Source organism: Jaculus jaculus, chromosome 1 (genome assembly GCF_020740685.1).
Source record: "Jaculus jaculus isolate mJacJac1 chromosome 1, mJacJac1.mat.Y.cur, whole genome shotgun sequence".
In the NCBI taxonomy this organism is placed as follows: domain Eukaryota; kingdom Metazoa; phylum Chordata; class Mammalia; order Rodentia; family Dipodidae; genus Jaculus; species Jaculus jaculus.
In genome coordinates this window covers 324,632,162-324,649,151 of record NC_059102.1, presented here as the reverse complement: position 1 = coordinate 324,649,151, position 16,990 = coordinate 324,632,162, and the positions used below count along the sequence as shown (strand labels likewise).

The 16,990-nt window shown below is 49.0% G+C and overlaps 1 protein-coding gene and 1 non-coding gene across 2 annotated transcripts in view; one reads left to right on the top strand and one right to left on the bottom strand.

Annotated features, from left to right (window-relative positions):
• Window positions 1-3,251: 3,251 nt before the first annotated feature.
• Window positions 3,252-16,990, top strand: part of Psen2 (presenilin 2) — a 30,063-nt gene continuing 16,324 nt past the window's right edge. Inside the window, 2 exon segments of the mRNA XM_045141999.1 lie at window positions 3,252-3,328; window positions 15,337-15,497. Of these exon segments, the coding sequence (XP_044997934.1) occupies window positions 15,357-15,497 (141 nt within the window). The 5' untranslated portion in view covers window positions 3,252-3,328; window positions 15,337-15,356.
• On the bottom strand, window positions 6,356-6,483 carry LOC123457889. The gene has a single exon (XR_006635246.1). It is a non-coding gene; the product is annotated as a small nucleolar RNA SNORA33 (small nucleolar RNA).

Here is a 16,990-nt window from a genome sequence, read left to right as displayed (position 1 = left end):
GGAGGCTCCTGTTGGGTTAGCACTGGGAGCAGTACTCCTCTCTGCTTCCTCTAGATTCTTCTGAACGCCGCTGAATGTGGTAGAGGTGGAACTTCTCATGGTGGGCAGTCTTTCTTATCACATTGATGGATCTTGTATCTCCCCAGACTTCTCAATCATCTCTAAATTAAAGCAGGTCCTCAAACCAAAGGTGAGGGCAGCTCTGATTTAGATATGCTTATCATTCTGAGAGACACTCAAGTTGTCCAGAGAACAACAAGGGCTTCTCTCTAGCAGTTGTGAGCCCATGGTTCCCAGTGCCAGTCATGAGTTCTCTCCCACTGAGTGGGCCAATCAGAGTTTCCTACAGAGGCTGTGTACCACTACTGCAAAGGGTGTATTTCTTCCCACTGGTGGATCATGTGTCTTGCTTGCAGGGGTCTCTTGCTTATTTGGGCTGTTGACATCCATTGTCACACAGTGGCTCCCATACCACTTTCCAGCCCCATGTAGGTTTGCCAGGAGAGCGTTGGCTTTCCTCTCTGCTCCCACGTGGTCTCTTGGTGTCCTGAGACAGCAGTCTGTGGTGTCTTCAGCATTAGGGTCTTACCTTTTAGTTCTGTTGGGTAACCAAGTGCCTTGTAATGGCCATCATTGTTTTGGGGGACCTCATGGCTCTTCCTGGTCAACTACTAACTGCAGGGTAACCCAGTTCTGGTCCTGGGATTTACAAACCAGAGTCGGTGATTTTAGGATTAAGCTTTGGCCACCTTGTACTGGGCAGATCAGTGTGGCCCAACCGCCTCCCTTAATTGGGGGTTAAATATTGTACACTGCAAACCCGGAGGAAGGTACCTAATGTTCTAACTACTATGGTAGTTTTGTGTATTTAGTTTTGTGTATTCCCCCCTCCACTCTCCCTTACCCCAACCCTGCTACCCACCCCCCACTCCCATATTCTTTCCCTTAGTTAGGATTTCTGGTTACCCCTCCTCTCCTCCCTCTCTTTTTAAACTTTTTCCTGGTCTCATTCTAGTTATACACCCATTGTCTTAATACTTACTACCTTTTGCCCTCCTCTTGAGCTGGTCTATTTTAGGAGCCATTTATGAGAGAAACATGCTGTACCTGTCTTTCTTAGACTGCGTAACTTCGCTTAGGATGAGATTTTTCCAAGTCCATCCATTATCCTGCAAATTTAATTATTTCCTTTTTCTTTACTGCTGAGAATCCCATTGTGTACACAGATCACAACTTCACTGTCCATTCGCAGTGGATGGGCATCTGGGTCACGCATCTTAAGTCTCACCCAATGGAACAGCCTCTGTCTGAGCACAGCTGGGCTCTCTGGAGTGTGAGAAGCACACCTAGGGCCCCAGACCTTCGGTCCACACCTTCCATATAGCACTGCTGCTGCCACTGGTGAGAGTCACATGTACTTAACAGCATATAAAAGAGAATGAACCGGGCTGGAGAGATGGCTTAGCAGTTAAGGCGCTTGCCCTTGAGGCCTAAGGACCCAGGTTCAATATTGCAGGTCCCACGTAAGCCAGATGCACATGGTGGTGTATGCATCTGGAGTTTGTTCATAGTGGCTAGAGGTCCTGGTGCACCCATTCTCACTCCTTCCCATGCCTCTCTCTGTCTCTAATAAATAAATAAATCTTTTTTTAAAAAAAATATGAGCCCTCATACAGTAAGAGGGGCACAGGATTTGTGAAGAGTGGTATAGTCTATCTCAATGTCCAATAGAATAAAATGAAGCTCTTACGTCAGGTAGATAAGGAAAGGAGACAGCTAATATGACAGCTAATATGTTTGAGCGTGTGAGTTCTCCTGAACATGTATCGTCGTTTCTCTATAATTTTGTTCCTCTGAAAGGAATAGGAAAGTGAACAAACCAAGGCCCATCAAGGGTAAATACTCACAACAAGCACGTGGACGAGGGAGTTTCAAACTCAGGGCATCTGATACTGAAGGCCCCTGCGGATTGCCTGCATGTTGTCTGTCACGCAGGGCTGGCATTTCTCAAGCATGTTAAGAGAAAACCCACTGCTTTGAGTGGGCACAACAGTTCAATCCACACAGGCAGAAGAGAGTGGTGGCTAGCCAGGAATGGGGGAGAGGCTGGGAAGAAACTTCTCAGAGTGTACACTTTTTTAAAAAAAAAGTGATAGAATGTTCTCAGACCAGACAGTCTGCACACACTGAATGCTTTGAGTTGTATACTTTTTGACAAATGTTATGGTATATGAATTTTATGGTATGACAAAATTTTATGACAGATGTTATGGTATATGAATTTCACCATAATTTTTTAAAAGAGCTACTGAGGCAAAGACAAATTTTTGACAATCTCAACTCACCCACAGACCACAAAATCATGGAATCACAAGCCCCTCTCCCAGACAGTTTTCCGGTTTGGAAGCAATTTCACCCCCATTCACTTTTACGCAGAACTCCCGGTGGCTCTGAAGGGCTGTAGGAAACCACAGGACAAGGAACATGCTGTTAGCTCTCACAAGAACACCAGTGCTCCCTTTTCTTCTCTTCTCTTTTCTTTTCTTTTCTTTTTGTCTGGGGGGGGGGGGCTTTTGTTGTTGTTTTTGTTTTTCGAGGCAATGTTTCACTCTAGCCCAGGCTGACCTAGAATTCACTCTGCAGTCTCAGGGTGGCCTCGAACTCACGGCGATCCTCCCACCTCTGCCTCCCGAGCACTGGGATTAAAGGCGTGCACCACCACGCCTGGCCAGTGCTCCCTTTAAAAAGTGCATGGAGGGCTGGAGAGATGGCTTAGCGGTTAAGCGCTTGCCTGTGAAGCCTAAGGGCCCCGGTTCGAGGCTCGGTTCCCCAGGTCCCACGTTAGCCAGATGCACAAGGGGGCGCACGCGTCTGGAGTTCGTTTGCAGAGGCTGGAAGCCCTGGCGCGCCCATTCTCTCTCTCTCCCTCTATCTGTCTTTCTCTCTGTGTCTGTCGCTCTCAAATAAATAAATAAAATAATAATTTTTTTTTAAAAAAGTGCATGGAATCCAGAGGCAGACAGACAGAGAACCCTATCACTGCAAGCAAACAAATCCTCCCCGCGCTGCCAGGCTCCTAAGAAAATGAAAGTCACTGTCCAATGCCAGTGACAGGACACGACGGGATCTTCGGTCCTGGGCTTTCTTCCCTCCTGCAGGGAAGCCCGCGCTGGTGGCACCGAGAACCCAGGCCCGCTCAGGGGGCGGGGCCAGAGGCGGAGCCGTGGCGTGGGCGGGACCAGGCGGTGGGCGGGGCCGGCGCCGGGTCCTCCGAGGCGCTCGGCCCGCGGTGTCAACTCGGCCCGGGGCGCCGTAGCAGGCGGAGCAGGTGAGCGAGCTGCCGGGGCTGGCGTGGGTGGAGTGGGGGCGGGGAGGGGGTTTCGCGCGTCTCGGGACCTGTCTTGCCCGGAGAACCCCGGGTGCGACGGGAGCCGGTCCTGCGCACTGACCCTGACCGCGGCCCCCTCGGGGCTCCGGGCTGCTGCGCCGCCGCGCTGGGGCCTCTGCGGCCGGCGCGGGGGCGAGGAGAGGGCGCCGGGGAGGCGGCGGTGCGGCTGGCGGAGGACTGGGGCTGGAGGGAGGAGCACGGAGACAGCGTCCGGGCCTCTGGCCCCCATCTCGGCGTCCTCAGCGTCCCCACTCTCGGGCGCGGGAGCCTCTGGCCCGGGGAGGGTCACTGAACGCGCAGTGACAGGGCCAGTCGCTTAAAGGAGCAGTGCACGTGGGCCCATGTGGACGGGACCTTGGGGGTTGTTCCTTGCAAAACACTCGCTAGTTCCCACTCCTGATTTTACTGATGATGAAACTAAACCTAGGGCTGGGCAGACAGCTCCATGGGGGAGTGCTTGCCTAGCATGTGCAAGGCCCCAGGGGTGGGGGGGGCAAGAAAAGGGGCGGGGGTACATTCTCACAGAGCTAAAGTGACTTTGCCCAAGATCTGCCAGGTAGGAATATAGCAGATCGGCTTAGAACTTGGCGCTTGGGCCTCTGCTTCTGCTGCCCAGACATCAGCCCTTTGCTAGTTAGACATCCCTTTTAAAGGAACGAACTACTGGTGAAGTAACCACATCCGTTTACAGCTGGAGGAACTGAGAGCATCCCGTACAGAAGGGATGCGGACCAAAATCGGCAGAGACCCGGGCAGGCTTCCAGTCCAGTATGGACGCCCCTGATGTCCATACACTCCGTTCTGTGGCTACCTGAGTCTTCCAGGCTCTCTGCCAAGATCTTTGGCAGTAATTATAGGCTCTGGATGAGCCGTTTCAGGTGTGTGAGCCTCGGGTTCCCCCCTCTGCTGCAGGTGGCTCTGTGGGCGTCTGAGAAACAGTGTCAGACCCTGTGTATTCTGGGCTCAGCTCATGAAGGTACTGGAGTCCTAACTTCAGCAGAGCAGGCCATCCAGGTTCATGGCTTAGCTTCTGTGTCAGTGGCTGGAATTGAGGACTGCCCTTGTGCCAAGAGGGGAGGGGGTGAGGCTGCAGGGTAGGATGGAAGTTAAATCAGGTTCTCAGAGAAAACAAAAAAAAAAACTATATCCTGCTATGTTGTAGTACTCATGTCCCAAACGTAGGGTGTACTTGTTTATGTGTGGAAAGGAATGTCCCTGCCTATCTGAGAAGGCAAGGGAGAAAACGGGTATGTGGGAAAGTGTGGCCAGAGCTGCTGCTGACGCTGCCTGAAGGCCTGGGACAGTGCCATGCCTGTACTTACTCATCCTGCCTCCTGTGGCTGCTTATAGCCCCCCATGAGTCTCTCTTACCAGCCTCGGCCTAAGCTGTCACCATTAGTAACCATGTGACATGTCATGTTTTAGGCATTGGACATGTCGTGTCCGTGATCCCAGCTCTTGAAAGGCTGAGCAGGTGGACTGTTGGAAATTTGAGGCCAGCCTGGCCTATGTAGTGAGTTTCAGGCCAACCTGCACTGCATCATGAGACCCTATCAGAAAGTCAAACACACACACACACACACACACACAAACAATACCAACAATTTAAAAAAATAGTAACAGATTGGGCGTGGTGGCACATGCCTTTAATCCCAGCACTCAGGAGGGAGAGGTGGGAGGATCACCATGAGTTCGAGGCCACCCTGAGAGTACATAGTGAATTCCAGGTCAGCCTGGGCTAGGAGATCCTACCTCGAAAAGTAAAATAAAATAAAAAATCAAAACCTAAAATAAGAAAAAGAAGCTGGGCGTGGTGGTGGCGCATGCCTTTAATCCCAGCACTTAGGAGGCAGAAATAGAAGGTTTGCTGGGATTTTGAGGCCACCCTGACACTACATAGTGAATTCCAGGTGAGTCTGAGCTAGAGTGAGACCCTACCTTGAAAAAAAAGAAAAGAAAGAAAAAGAAAATGGAACCCAAAGCTGTATGTTATGTCACATACATGTTTCGAACAAAAATATTTGTGGCTCTTTATTTGTAAGGAAAGAGAGAGAGAGAGGAAAGAAAGTAGAAAGAGGGAGGGAGGGATAGAGAGAGGGAGATAGAGAATGGGCACATCAGGGCCTCTTGATGCTGCAAACAAACTCCACATACATGTGCCACTTCAAGCATCTGGGTACTGGAGAAGCGGTTGTTAGGCTTAGCAAGCAAGTACTCTAACCACTAAGCCATCTGTCCAATCCAATAACCACTCTCTTTTTATTTTATTTTTTGGTTTTTCGAGGTAGGGTCTCACTCTAGCCCAGGCTGACCTGGAATTCACTATGGAGTCTCAAGGTGGCCTCGAACTCACGGCGATCCTCCTACCTCTGCCTCCTGAGGGCTGGGATTAAAGGCGTGCACCACCACGCCTGGCTCTCTTTTTTTTTTTTTTTAATATTTTTTAAAAAAGTTTTCAAGGTAAGGTCTCACTCTAGGCCAGGCTGACCTGGAACTCTCTATAGTCCTAGGTTGGCTTGGAACTCAGTAATCCTCCTACGTCAACCTCCCAAATGCTGGGATTAAAAGTGTCTGCTACCACACCCGGCTCTCCATAGCCACTCTTACCATCCATTTTCTTCCTTCGCTCCACTGTAGTTACCTACACATATTCATCTACTAGGATCCTAGAGGTAGGAAAGTATTGGTGAAGTTTTTGTCTTTTTAAATTTTTATTATGTAATTAACTTTTTTCAAGTTTCATTAAACTTAAACTAAATTTACAGTAAATTTTTAATTAAGTCTTATGAAAACGCTTCAACATTATATTGTAGCCATTTTTTTTTTTTTTTTTTTTTCGAGATTGGGTCTCACTCTAGCCCAGGCTGACCTGGAATTCACTATGTAGTCTCTGGGTGGCCTCGAACTCACGGTGATCCTCCTACCTCCCGAGTGCTGGGATTAAAGGTGTGTGCCACCATGCCAGGCTATTATAGACATTTTGAGGGACTGTAATGACCTTAGTTGTCCTTAAGACTCCTAAAAATGACATCACTGTTGCCAGCTTTTTCTAAATTTCTGCAGAAACACACTTAGATAAACAGATTGCCTGGCTTCTGTTTTTGTCTGTTTGTTTGTTTGTTTGTTTGATTCTTCTATTAATGCCATGCCTTCAGAGTGTACTAACACTGTTTTGGGTCTTAAGTGACGCTCAGGTCTGTGTTAAAGGCTTGTTCACCGAGTGGCACTATTGGGTGGAAGTGGAACGTTCACAAGGTGGGGTCTGGTGGGAAGTCATACAGTCACTGAAAGCAGGTCGTCTCTTTCCTTTTCTGGCCACTTAGTGAGCAGTTTTACCACACTGTACACTCCTGTCATTGTGTCCCACCACAGCCTGAAAGCTCCTCACCCAACTAACCATGGACTGAAGGCTGCAGAACCAAACCAAAGCAAACCTTCCCTTTTTATATAAATTGTATCTTAGGTGTGTGTTTCAGTGACGGAAAATTGCCTGTTATAGTTACAGAAAGGATTTGATGGGTCTGAAGAGCCTTTGAAATTTTCTTTGTTTCTGCTAACGTTTTCCGTCTCTTTTTTGAGCTGGCCCAGGGAAGCATTACCCAGTTCCCTTCCCTCGCTGCCATAGGTAGGCACGTTCGCCTCCGTGCCCCACCGATTTGCAGCGTGGGGATAGGGACTGGAGCCAGGGGTATGGGAACCAGAGAGACGTAAGAGTTTTAAGCTGGCATGATCTGGGAATGGGTAAGACGTTTCGAGATTCATCCTTGCCCAGGGCAAAGACACATGCCTTGTAAATGTGAGTGTGCCCCCAGAGAGCCCCCGAGATGTGGCTCTGTGCTGGCTGCCTGGCTGCTCTATGCCTGAGCCTCATGGGCCTGGGGGGTAGGGAGGCCTCTACACACACAGTCCGCAGACCTGAGTCATAACTGTGGCTGCGGTTTTAGGCCCTCATCTGACTCCTTTTACAACCCCCTACACACCTGCCTCAGCTCAGACTTCAGTTTCTTTAACCGTGAAATAGAACCTTCAAGATCCTCGACTTTTATTTTTGGGTTTTCGAGGTAGGGTCTCACTCTAGCGAAGGCTGGCCTGGAATTCATTATGTAGTCTCAGGCTGGTCTCGAACTCACAGCGATCCTCCTACTTACTTCTGCCTCCCGAGTGCTGGGATTAAAGGCGTGCGCCACCACACCCGGTCTCCTCAACATTTTGACATCATCCTATGGCTATGCCCTCTCCTTTGACAAAATGTTCCTGCTGCCAGGCTGAATCTGGATGGAAACAGGATCTCTCCCTGGGGCCTGGACTTTGTACTCCTCTGTCTGTATTTGGTGGTTTAGCAGATCCCTAACTTCCCAGCAAGGGCATCTGCAGGCTTCTGTCATTCCTTCTCAGTCCCCCACCCCCCACCCAATGTCATCTTCACAACTTCCATTGATTGAACACTTATGGTGGCCCAACACTACTTATCAGTTCAGTTTCCATATCCTCCTCTTCTGTCCTAGTCTGCCTTCACAGAGGAGGAAATGGGGCCTATCTCCTTGTATTGTCTGAGGCCACACAGCCAGGGAATATATAGCTCACAGCTCCACAGTCTACACTTTTGACCACTGGTTCTTCTTCCCATTTAAAGGAAAAAAATCTGTGTCCTACTTGAGGGTGGTATGCTGGGGCTCCCCCTGCCTCTTCCCTATAGATATTCTTCTCTCAGCTTAATTCAGCAAATGAGTGAAGTTGCCCCAGCCCAGGTTCTTCCAGAGGGAAAGAGATGGAAGTTCATTCAGAACGTGGGTTATGGATCAGGTGGCCCTGGAGCCTGTAGTCTGGGATTCTGACTCCAGCTCCAAGTGAGCTCTCTCAGAGTTGGGAAGAACCATCCAGCAAGGGGTGTGTATTGTGATAGGGGTCCCTGTGGATCAGACAAACACATCATGTGGTACTGGGAAAGAGAGATGGGGCAGAGAAGTCATGGGGTTTCTCAGGGTGTTGCCTGACTGGTTAATTCTTCCCTAGCACAGAGGAAGACTAGAACTTTCTAGGAGTCATGGGAATGCTAGGCAGTAGCCTTGTGATCATAGAAGAAAACCTTGTAAAACCAGGGGTATTGTTCTGTTGGCCCTTGGGGGAACCAGCCCTCCCTCTATAGACCCTTGTGCATGTGGCAAGAGTAGCAGCTCGCAATTCACTTTTGGATCATTATTTTCCATGATGCCACTGGACTTGGCGGTGGCATTTTAAAATCTCTTTGCTACCGGGGCCACATGCTTTCAATGTTAAGACAAACCTTTGCTTTTTGTGTGGTGAAAAGAAGGTCAAGGAATTGGGTCACCGGGTTTCTATGATAATTGCAGGAACTGCTGGCGCCAGCAGCGAGTTGGAGAACTTCTGGGGTCAGACTCCCTGGTTCAGCTAATCAGCATCTCCATTCCGGCCAGCAGTTTAACAGGCCACAGCACAGCCTCCAGGGCTAGTCTGTCCCCTGGACTCGCTGCCCCTCTTCTCCGTCAGTGCCTCTGTGGGTTTCCTGGGGGCCCTTGGTCCTGGCAGTTGCTGGATGGGGTTTGACGTCAGCCTGGGAGAGGCTCCCGCCCCACCCCCACCCATGCTGAGTCAGGCTCCCTCTGGAGCTCTGAGCATCACTCTGCTGTGGACGCACATCCAGCCAGGTTGTTTATCTATCTGCTCCTTCCACAGGGATGCTTCCCTCCAAGGACTTCCGTGTGGTTAGGCTTCAGTACAGGCTTAGAAGGGGATTCCAAAAGGAACCAGCAGTGGCTGATAAATAAGGGTGGGAGGGAAGATGTCCCAGCGGTTGTCGAGATTCCAGTGACTCTTCCTGGGCCGTGCAGGTGACTTGGGAGGGAGAGAAATCCCAAGTGTTGCTGTGTAGTGGTTCCTTCTAAAAACATTCAGCAGGGCTGGAGAGATGGCCTCGCGGTTAATTGCTTGCCTATGAAGCCTAAGGACCCCGTTTCAAGGCTCGACTCCCCAGGACCCACGTTAGCCAGATGCACAAGGGGGAGCACGCGTCTGGAGTTCATTTGCAGTGGCTGGAGGCGCTGGCGCGTCCATTCTCTATCTGCCTCTTTCTCTCTCTGTTGCTCTCAAATAAATAAAAAATAACAAAAAAAATTTTTTTAATTCAGCAGTGTGAAAAAAAGCTCAGATGCACTTCATCTTTTTTTTTATAAAATCTTGAGAAATACAGAAACACATAATGCAAAAGTCATCCACAATCCCGCCCAGCCTAAAAACAACCACCTCTAATGTTTTCTAAAACTTCCTGCTAGTGTTTTTTAGATACACATTAAAAAAAAATTTCAGATCCAGGCAGGAGATCAGATTCAGAGGCAGGAGGACTCATGAATTCAAGGCCAGCCTAGACTATAGCTCTGAATGAGTTCCAAGTCAGCCTTGATTACAGAGTGAGATCCTGTCTATAAATTCAAAACTAAAAGCTGGGCATGGTGGTGCATGCCTTTAATCCCAGCATGCGGGAAGCAGAAGTAGGAGGATCGCTGTGAGTTCAAGGCCACCCTGAGACTGGAGTGAATTCCAGGTCAGCCTGGGCTAGAATAAGACCCTACCTCAACGTCCCCCTGCCCCAAATTCAGGTGATTGTGTGAAATTTTATGTTCTGTTAAATTTAATTTTCAGGCTGAAGAGATGGCTTAGCAGTTAAGGTGCTTGCCTACAAAGCCTAAGGACCTGGGTTCAATTCTCCAGTGCCCAAGTAAACCAGATACACAAGGTGGCTCATGTGTCTGGAGTCTGCTTGCACTAGCTAGAGGTCTTGGTGTGCCCATTCTCTCTCTTTCTCAAACAAATAAATATTTTAAAAAAATTAACTTCCAGCTAGGGAGATGGCTCAGCAGTTAAAAGTGCTTGCTTGTAAAGCCTGCTGGTTCAGGTTCCATTCCCTATTACCCACATTAAGCCATATGCACAAAGATACATGTCTGGAGTTCATTCCCAGTGTGGCAAGAGGCCCCGGTGTACCCATTCTCTGTGCTTGCAAATAAATAAATATACATTTAGGGCTGGTGAAATGGCTAGATGGTAAGGCATTGCCTGCGAAGCTAAGGACCCCAGTTTGATTCTCCAAGACCCACGTAAGCCAGATGCACAAGGGAGCACATGCATTTGGAGTTCATTTACAGTGGCTAAAGGCCCTGGCATGCCCATTCTGTCTCTCTATCTTCCTCTTTCTCTTTCTCTCTCTCTCAAATATTTTTAAAAAATAAATAGACATTTAAAAATTTGATGTCAGGGCTGGAGAGATGGCTTAGCGGTTAAGCGCTTGCCTGTGAAGCCTAAGGACCCCGGTTCGAGGCTCGGTTCCCCAGGTCCCACGTTAGCCAGATGCACAAGGGGGGCGCACGCGTCTGGAGTTCGTTTGCAGAGGCTGGAAGCCCTGGCGCGCCCATTCTCTCTCTCTCCCTCTGTCTTTATCTCTGTGTCTGTCGCTCTCAAATAAATAAATAAATAATTTTTAAAAAATTGATGTCATTTTTAATGTTATTAAATAGTTTTCTGAGGTAAGACGTTTGTGGCCCTACAATGATCCCTATCAGGTGGATAGGAAGTAAGTCTTGTTATCTGGGAAGGATCCGCACCTAGACTTCCAGTGACTAGATGCCTGAGAAGAGTAAACTAAGGTTTTTTTGTTTTTTCTGTACATATACACCTGTGATAAAGTTTTAATGTATAAATTAGGCATAGTAAGAGAACAGCAACAATAACAATGAAATAAATAGTTAGAACAATACACTGTAGGAAAGTTACTCACCTAATATTTTGTACCACAGTCTAAATTTCACAGGAGGGGGACTGCAGATAAGGAGGGACTGTTGTGTCCGAGGATAGATTCAGAAATTTCATTCCTTTTCAGTTTCATGACATCAAGTAACTACACGTCTTCTGTATGGTTCTTTTATTTTCTCAGATCGAATTCAGAGAAGTGCTACTTGAAGATCCGAGGGTGTGTTTTCACAGCTTCTGGGTTTTCCCGCTCTTAGTAAGGGCATTTACAGCTTGTCCCAGTGGTGCTTGATACCTCGCTGTCTCTGTCCCACAGCCTCTCACACAGTGGGCTTTGTTGGAGGAAATAACTAGCCAGAACCTTCCGCTCCCCTTCCTTCCCAGCTCCCGTGGGCACTTGTACCCCTGCATCTCTGCCAGACAGTGCCACACGGTGGGGATGGGAGGCTAGTGGGTAAAGAGGCAACGATGCCTGCCTGGAGTTCAGGGCTGTGCCTTTTTATCTCAGTTTACTTTTTGGTTGTGTGTGTATAATATGTGTGTGTGCGGGTTCATGTGTATGACACGTGCTTGCGTGAGGAGGTCAGAGGACAGCTTCAGGGGCTGGTCCTGGCTTCCTGCCATGTTTGAGGGTCTCTAGTTGTCTCACTGCTCATTCCCCAGGCGAGGTGGGCCTCGAGCTCCGGAGAGATTCCCCTTTCTCTGCCTCTCTTCCCTCTTAGGTACGCTGATATTACAGACACCTGCTGCAGCGTCCCGCTTTTACGTGAGTTCTGGCTTCACGTGGGTACTGAGGAATCGAACTCCGGGCTGTTGGGCTTTGCCATCTCTACAGCCCCATAATCTGCATTTTTAAAACACACCCTAAGCTAGGCATCATGGTGGCACTTGGGAGCTGAGGCTGAGGCAGGGGGATTGCTAGGAGTTTGAGGCCAACCTGATCTGCATAGTGAGACCCTGTCTCCAAAAATAAATAAATAAATAAACCAGGCATGGTGGTGCACACCTTTAATCTTCTCAGCCACTGAGGAGGCAGAGGTAGAGGATCACTGTGAGTTCCAGGTCAGCTGAGCTAGAGTGAGACCCTGCGTTGAGAAAAAAGAAAAAGAGAGAGAGAGAGAATAAATAAATAAACCAAAGAGTAAATTTTAGCCAGGTGTGGTGGCTCACGTCTTTAATCCAGCACTAGGAACGCTGAGGTAGGAGCATTGCTCTGAGTTTGACAGCAGACTGGACTACATAATGAGTCCTAGGTCAGCCTGGGAGAGACTCAACTGTTTATTTTTATTTTTATTTTTTTAATTTTATTTATTTGAGAGCGACAGACACAGAGAGAAAGACAGATAGAGGGAGAGAGAGAGAATGGGCGCGCCAGGGCTTCCAGCCTCTGCAAAGGAACTCCAGACACGTGCGCCCCCTTGTGCATCTGGCTAACGTGGGACTTGGGGAACTGAGCCTCAAACCGGGGTCCTTAGGCTTCACAGACAAGTGTTTAACCGCTAAGCCATCTCTCCAGCCCTCAACTGTTTATTTTTTTGCAGGATTTGGGGATGGAATCTGGGGCCTCACTCATGCAAGGCAAGTGCTGAGCCACTGAGTCTCCAGCCCAACTTGGGTTTGTATCTCAGTGGTCAAACGTATGTGTGAACAGTTTTCTTCCCAGCGAGCTGTTAGGCCCTGGTGAAGCCAGACCTGAGTGCAGATCGGCACGTAGCTATGATGGTGACAGCCCAGTGTCACATGGAAAGGGCCCAGCCCTTCTTTAAGGTTACCCTCCCTACTGTGTCACTCAGGGAAACTGAGGCAGGTCCTGGTGTCCTACTCTCCTGTGCCCTCTTTCCTATGAGCTTTAAAGAAGCAGCCTTGCTTTGTTTATCTGCTTTGTGCATTGCCACAAGGGCATCTAGGAGAAGCAGCAGCTGTGGCCCTGTGGGTCTGAATGGTGAACTTGGCCCCATTCTCAGGGCCTGCAGCCGGTGACGTTGCAGATACAAGGACCCCCAGGTAGGCCTCTCCAGTCACTGTAAGACAAATCACAGGAGAGAGATGGAAACCCATGCCCACAATGAGCAGAATGTGCCCACTAACACAGCACACTTGTCAGGTTCCCATCTAAGGCACTGTTTTGTTGTTGCTGCTATTTGTTTTTTTCAAGGCAAGGTCTTGCTTTAGCCCAGGCTGGCCTGGAATTCACTCAGTAATCTCAGGGTGGCCTTGAACTCACACAATCCTCCTACCTCTGCCTCCCAAGTGCTGGGATTAAAGATGTGCGCCACCGCCCCTGGCTTCATCTAAGGCACTCTTGCCAGTGGAATCTGGAAACTTAGCTTGAGAAAGTGTAACCAGTAGTTTGTGATGGCTGCCCTTCTGGGGTTTACTTTTAACTTTTTATTGATTTTATTTTAATTTTTGGATTTTTCAAGGTAGGGTCTCACTTTAGCCCAGGCTGACCTGGAACTCACTCTGTAGTCCCAGGCTGGCCTTGAACTCACAGCAGTCCTCCTACCTCTGCCTCCCGAGTGCTGGGATTAAAGGCATGGACCACCATGCCCAGCTTTTAGTTTTGAATTTATAGACAGGATCTCACTCTGTAATCAAGGCTGACTTGGAACTCATTCAGAGCTGTAGTCTAGGCTGGCCTTGAATTCATGAGTCTTCCTGCCTCAGCCTTCCAAATGTAGCCTCTGCTTTTTACTTGTTTATTTTTGTAGTTCTGGGTATAGAACCAATGGCCTTGAGGATGCTAGGTATAGTAGTTCTCGTTGCCGGCTCAGAACACCTAACCAAAAGCATCTTGTTGGAGGAAAGGGTTTATTCTGGCTGCCTAGCTAGAAAGCCCTAGAGATCTTCCCATCTTAAAGGATCCCTGTGGTTCCCTAGTCACCAAGTCTAACCAAAAAGCCAGGGAGATCCAGGTTCAGTGAGACTGTCTGAGAGAAGTGAGATGGGAGAGGGGCAGGAGAGGACACCCAGTGTGACCCTCCGGCTTCCATGCGGATATGTATAGCACATGTGCATCTGCACACACGTTCATACGCTGCATACGCACACAGAATGCTGTGCACACATTAATTCTTTTTGTTTGTTTTTATTTATTTATGTGAGAGTTGCAGAGAGAGAAAGAGGCAGAGTGAAAGAGAATGGGCGCACCAGGGCCTCCAGCCACTGCAAATGAACTCCAGTCGCGTGTGCCCCCTTGTGCATCTGGCTAATGTGGGTCCTGGGGAATCGAGCCTCAAACTGTGGTCCTTAGGCTTCACAAGCAAGCGTGCTTAACCGCTAAGCCATCTCTCTAACCCCCATTAATTCTTTTAATTTGAGAAAAAGGAATCTTACCTCTACTTCTTTAGCATTGCGATTCCTGGGGAACTTCTCCATACCAGCTTTTGTACGGATTCTGGGGATCTGCACTTAGGTCTTCACACTGGTACAGCAAGCGCTTTGCCCATCAAGCTATCTGTCCAACCCCAGCATCCCCTTTCAACCCACAGACGCTCTGGATCAAACTCAGTCCTTCCCTCTCTTAGTCCAACCTGAGTTCTGCCCTTTATTCTGTCCCAGACATCAGATCCATCCCCCACACTCATCAGGTCACCTCTGCATCCTTCTAGATTCTTCCCCTCCCCTTTGTGGTCTGCTGGCAGAATGATTATGTTTAACAACGCATGACTGTCCTGAGATGCTGTGAGTCTCCTCCAGGCCACCATAGCCCTGACCCACCTGCTGCCTCACCAGCAAGAATGTGTTTCCAGCGTGGCTCCAGGAAGCATTTCTGGTCCCTGAGATAAAGTCCCTGCTTGATCTTTCTCTACCTCTTGATGAACACCTTAGCGCAAGAGCATTTCTCAGAATCCAGCACAATCTTCGGCTGGTTTCTCCTCAGATGTTTGTTGATCGAATGACTAAACATGTTGACAGTTCAGAGTAGCCTGGGCTCTTCTGGTTGGGCACTTTAACCCCATGTGACGCAAGTATCCCTCATCATTCCCATGCAAGGCTGCATACAGAAGCCTCGAGGTGGCTGTTAGGGACTCCTGTGTTAGAACAGTTGTCTGAGGCGCAAGTCTAGAAAGCTTGCTATGGGCAGGACCTATGTCTAATCTTAAGTGCCTCCAGCCACCTGCTCAGCCCTCCGCTTCCTTGGCTCACGGGAAAGTGGAACATGGTGTCTGTTTTCCTCTTTCCAGGTGCTTGTCAAGGCCGGGCCATGCTCATGTTCATGGCCTCTGACAGCGAGGAGGAAGTATGCGATGAGCGGACGTCCCTGATGTCAGCGGAGAGCCCCCCGGCACGCTCCTGCCAAGAGGGCAGGCCAGGCCTGGAGGACGGAGAGAACCCTGCCCAGCGGGTAGGTACTGCCAGCAGTTGATCTTGAAACAGGGCTGTGGTGCTCCAGAGCCTTATGGATTGCCCATGTGTCATAGGCTTGGCCTCCAGCATGGAAAGATGCAGGAGGCGGGACCTAGTAGAGGCCTTTTGATCATTGGGGGATCATTCATTTGAAGGAAATTGTGGGGCTCCAGCCCTTCCTCTTCTGCTTTCATGTCCTATGAAATGAGTAATCTGCTCCTCTGTATATTTCTTTTTTGCTTGTGTGTTTTTGGCTTTTTGACATAGGGTCTCACTCTAGTCCAGGCTGACCTGGAATGCACTCTGTAGTCTCAAGGTGGCCTTGAACTCTCAGTGACCCTCCTACCTCTGTCTCCCTCCTGAGTGCTGGGATTAAAGGCATGCACCACCACACCTGGCTTCCTCTGTTATCTTTCTGCTGTGTACTGCAGGCCCAAATCAGTCATGGTTTAAAGACTCCAATGCTGTGAACCAAAAGAAAACCTTTTTTCTTTATAAGTTGAATGATCTCACGTATCTGTTACAGTGACAGGAAGATAACTAACCCATAGATCAAACCAGGCATTCTGCCTGCCACTTATGGAGTGGGGAATAAGCTTGAGAATTGGCCAAAGGGGTAGGCCATCTTCCATGGCGAACCTTCTGTCTGCAAGGGCTTTCTCATGTTCTGCACATTTATAGTCTAAAATGGGCTTTTCAGGGGATGGATTGATGCTCTCCACTCCAATCCCTGAACATTTAACAGAAGCATGAGGATAGGAGAAGCTATTGGAAGGGAAAGCTTTGGGTAGGTGACCCAGCGCCGAGTCCATCTGAGTCAGATTCCACTATTGTGCTGGGAGGCACGGCTGCCTGTGACCTGACTGTAGGCAGCTCCAGTGTAGAAATTGGATAGATTGTGGACTCAGTCAGCCCTACGGTTTCCCTCCTGGCCAAGCAGACAACATCTGAAGTTACCTAAATTCTATTCCATATTTGTTATTCTAGTAATTAAGAACATTTCCAAGCCGGGCGTGATGGCGCACACCTTTAATCCCAGCACTCAGGAGGGAGGCAGAGGTAGGAGGACCGCTGAGAGTTCAAGGCCACCCTGAGACTAGAGAGTGAATTCCAGGTCAGCCTGAGCTAGAGTGAGACCCTACTTCGAAAAACCAAAAAAAAAAAAAACTAAAAATAAAAACATTTCCCATGTTGCATAAGTACTTTTTCTTCCAGTCACCCATCATCCGCCTGGTTGAAATCCGAGCTCCTTTCTCCTCATTCTCCCTGTACACAGCCTCTGAGCCTCCAAGGGCGCTCAAGGCTCAAGGTCACGGCTAAGGTCTTCCTGATAGTTTCTTTTATCTCCTGAGGTGTTTGGGAGTTTTCGTCCGAGTTCCTCCCTGTTCTAAGTGGGGGCTCTCTACAGAGGACTGATCCTAAAGCATCCCGTTTTCAGTTTTGTTTCCTGCGGCTCTTTCTTTGGCTGTTTGCCGCATGCACAAAGCAGCC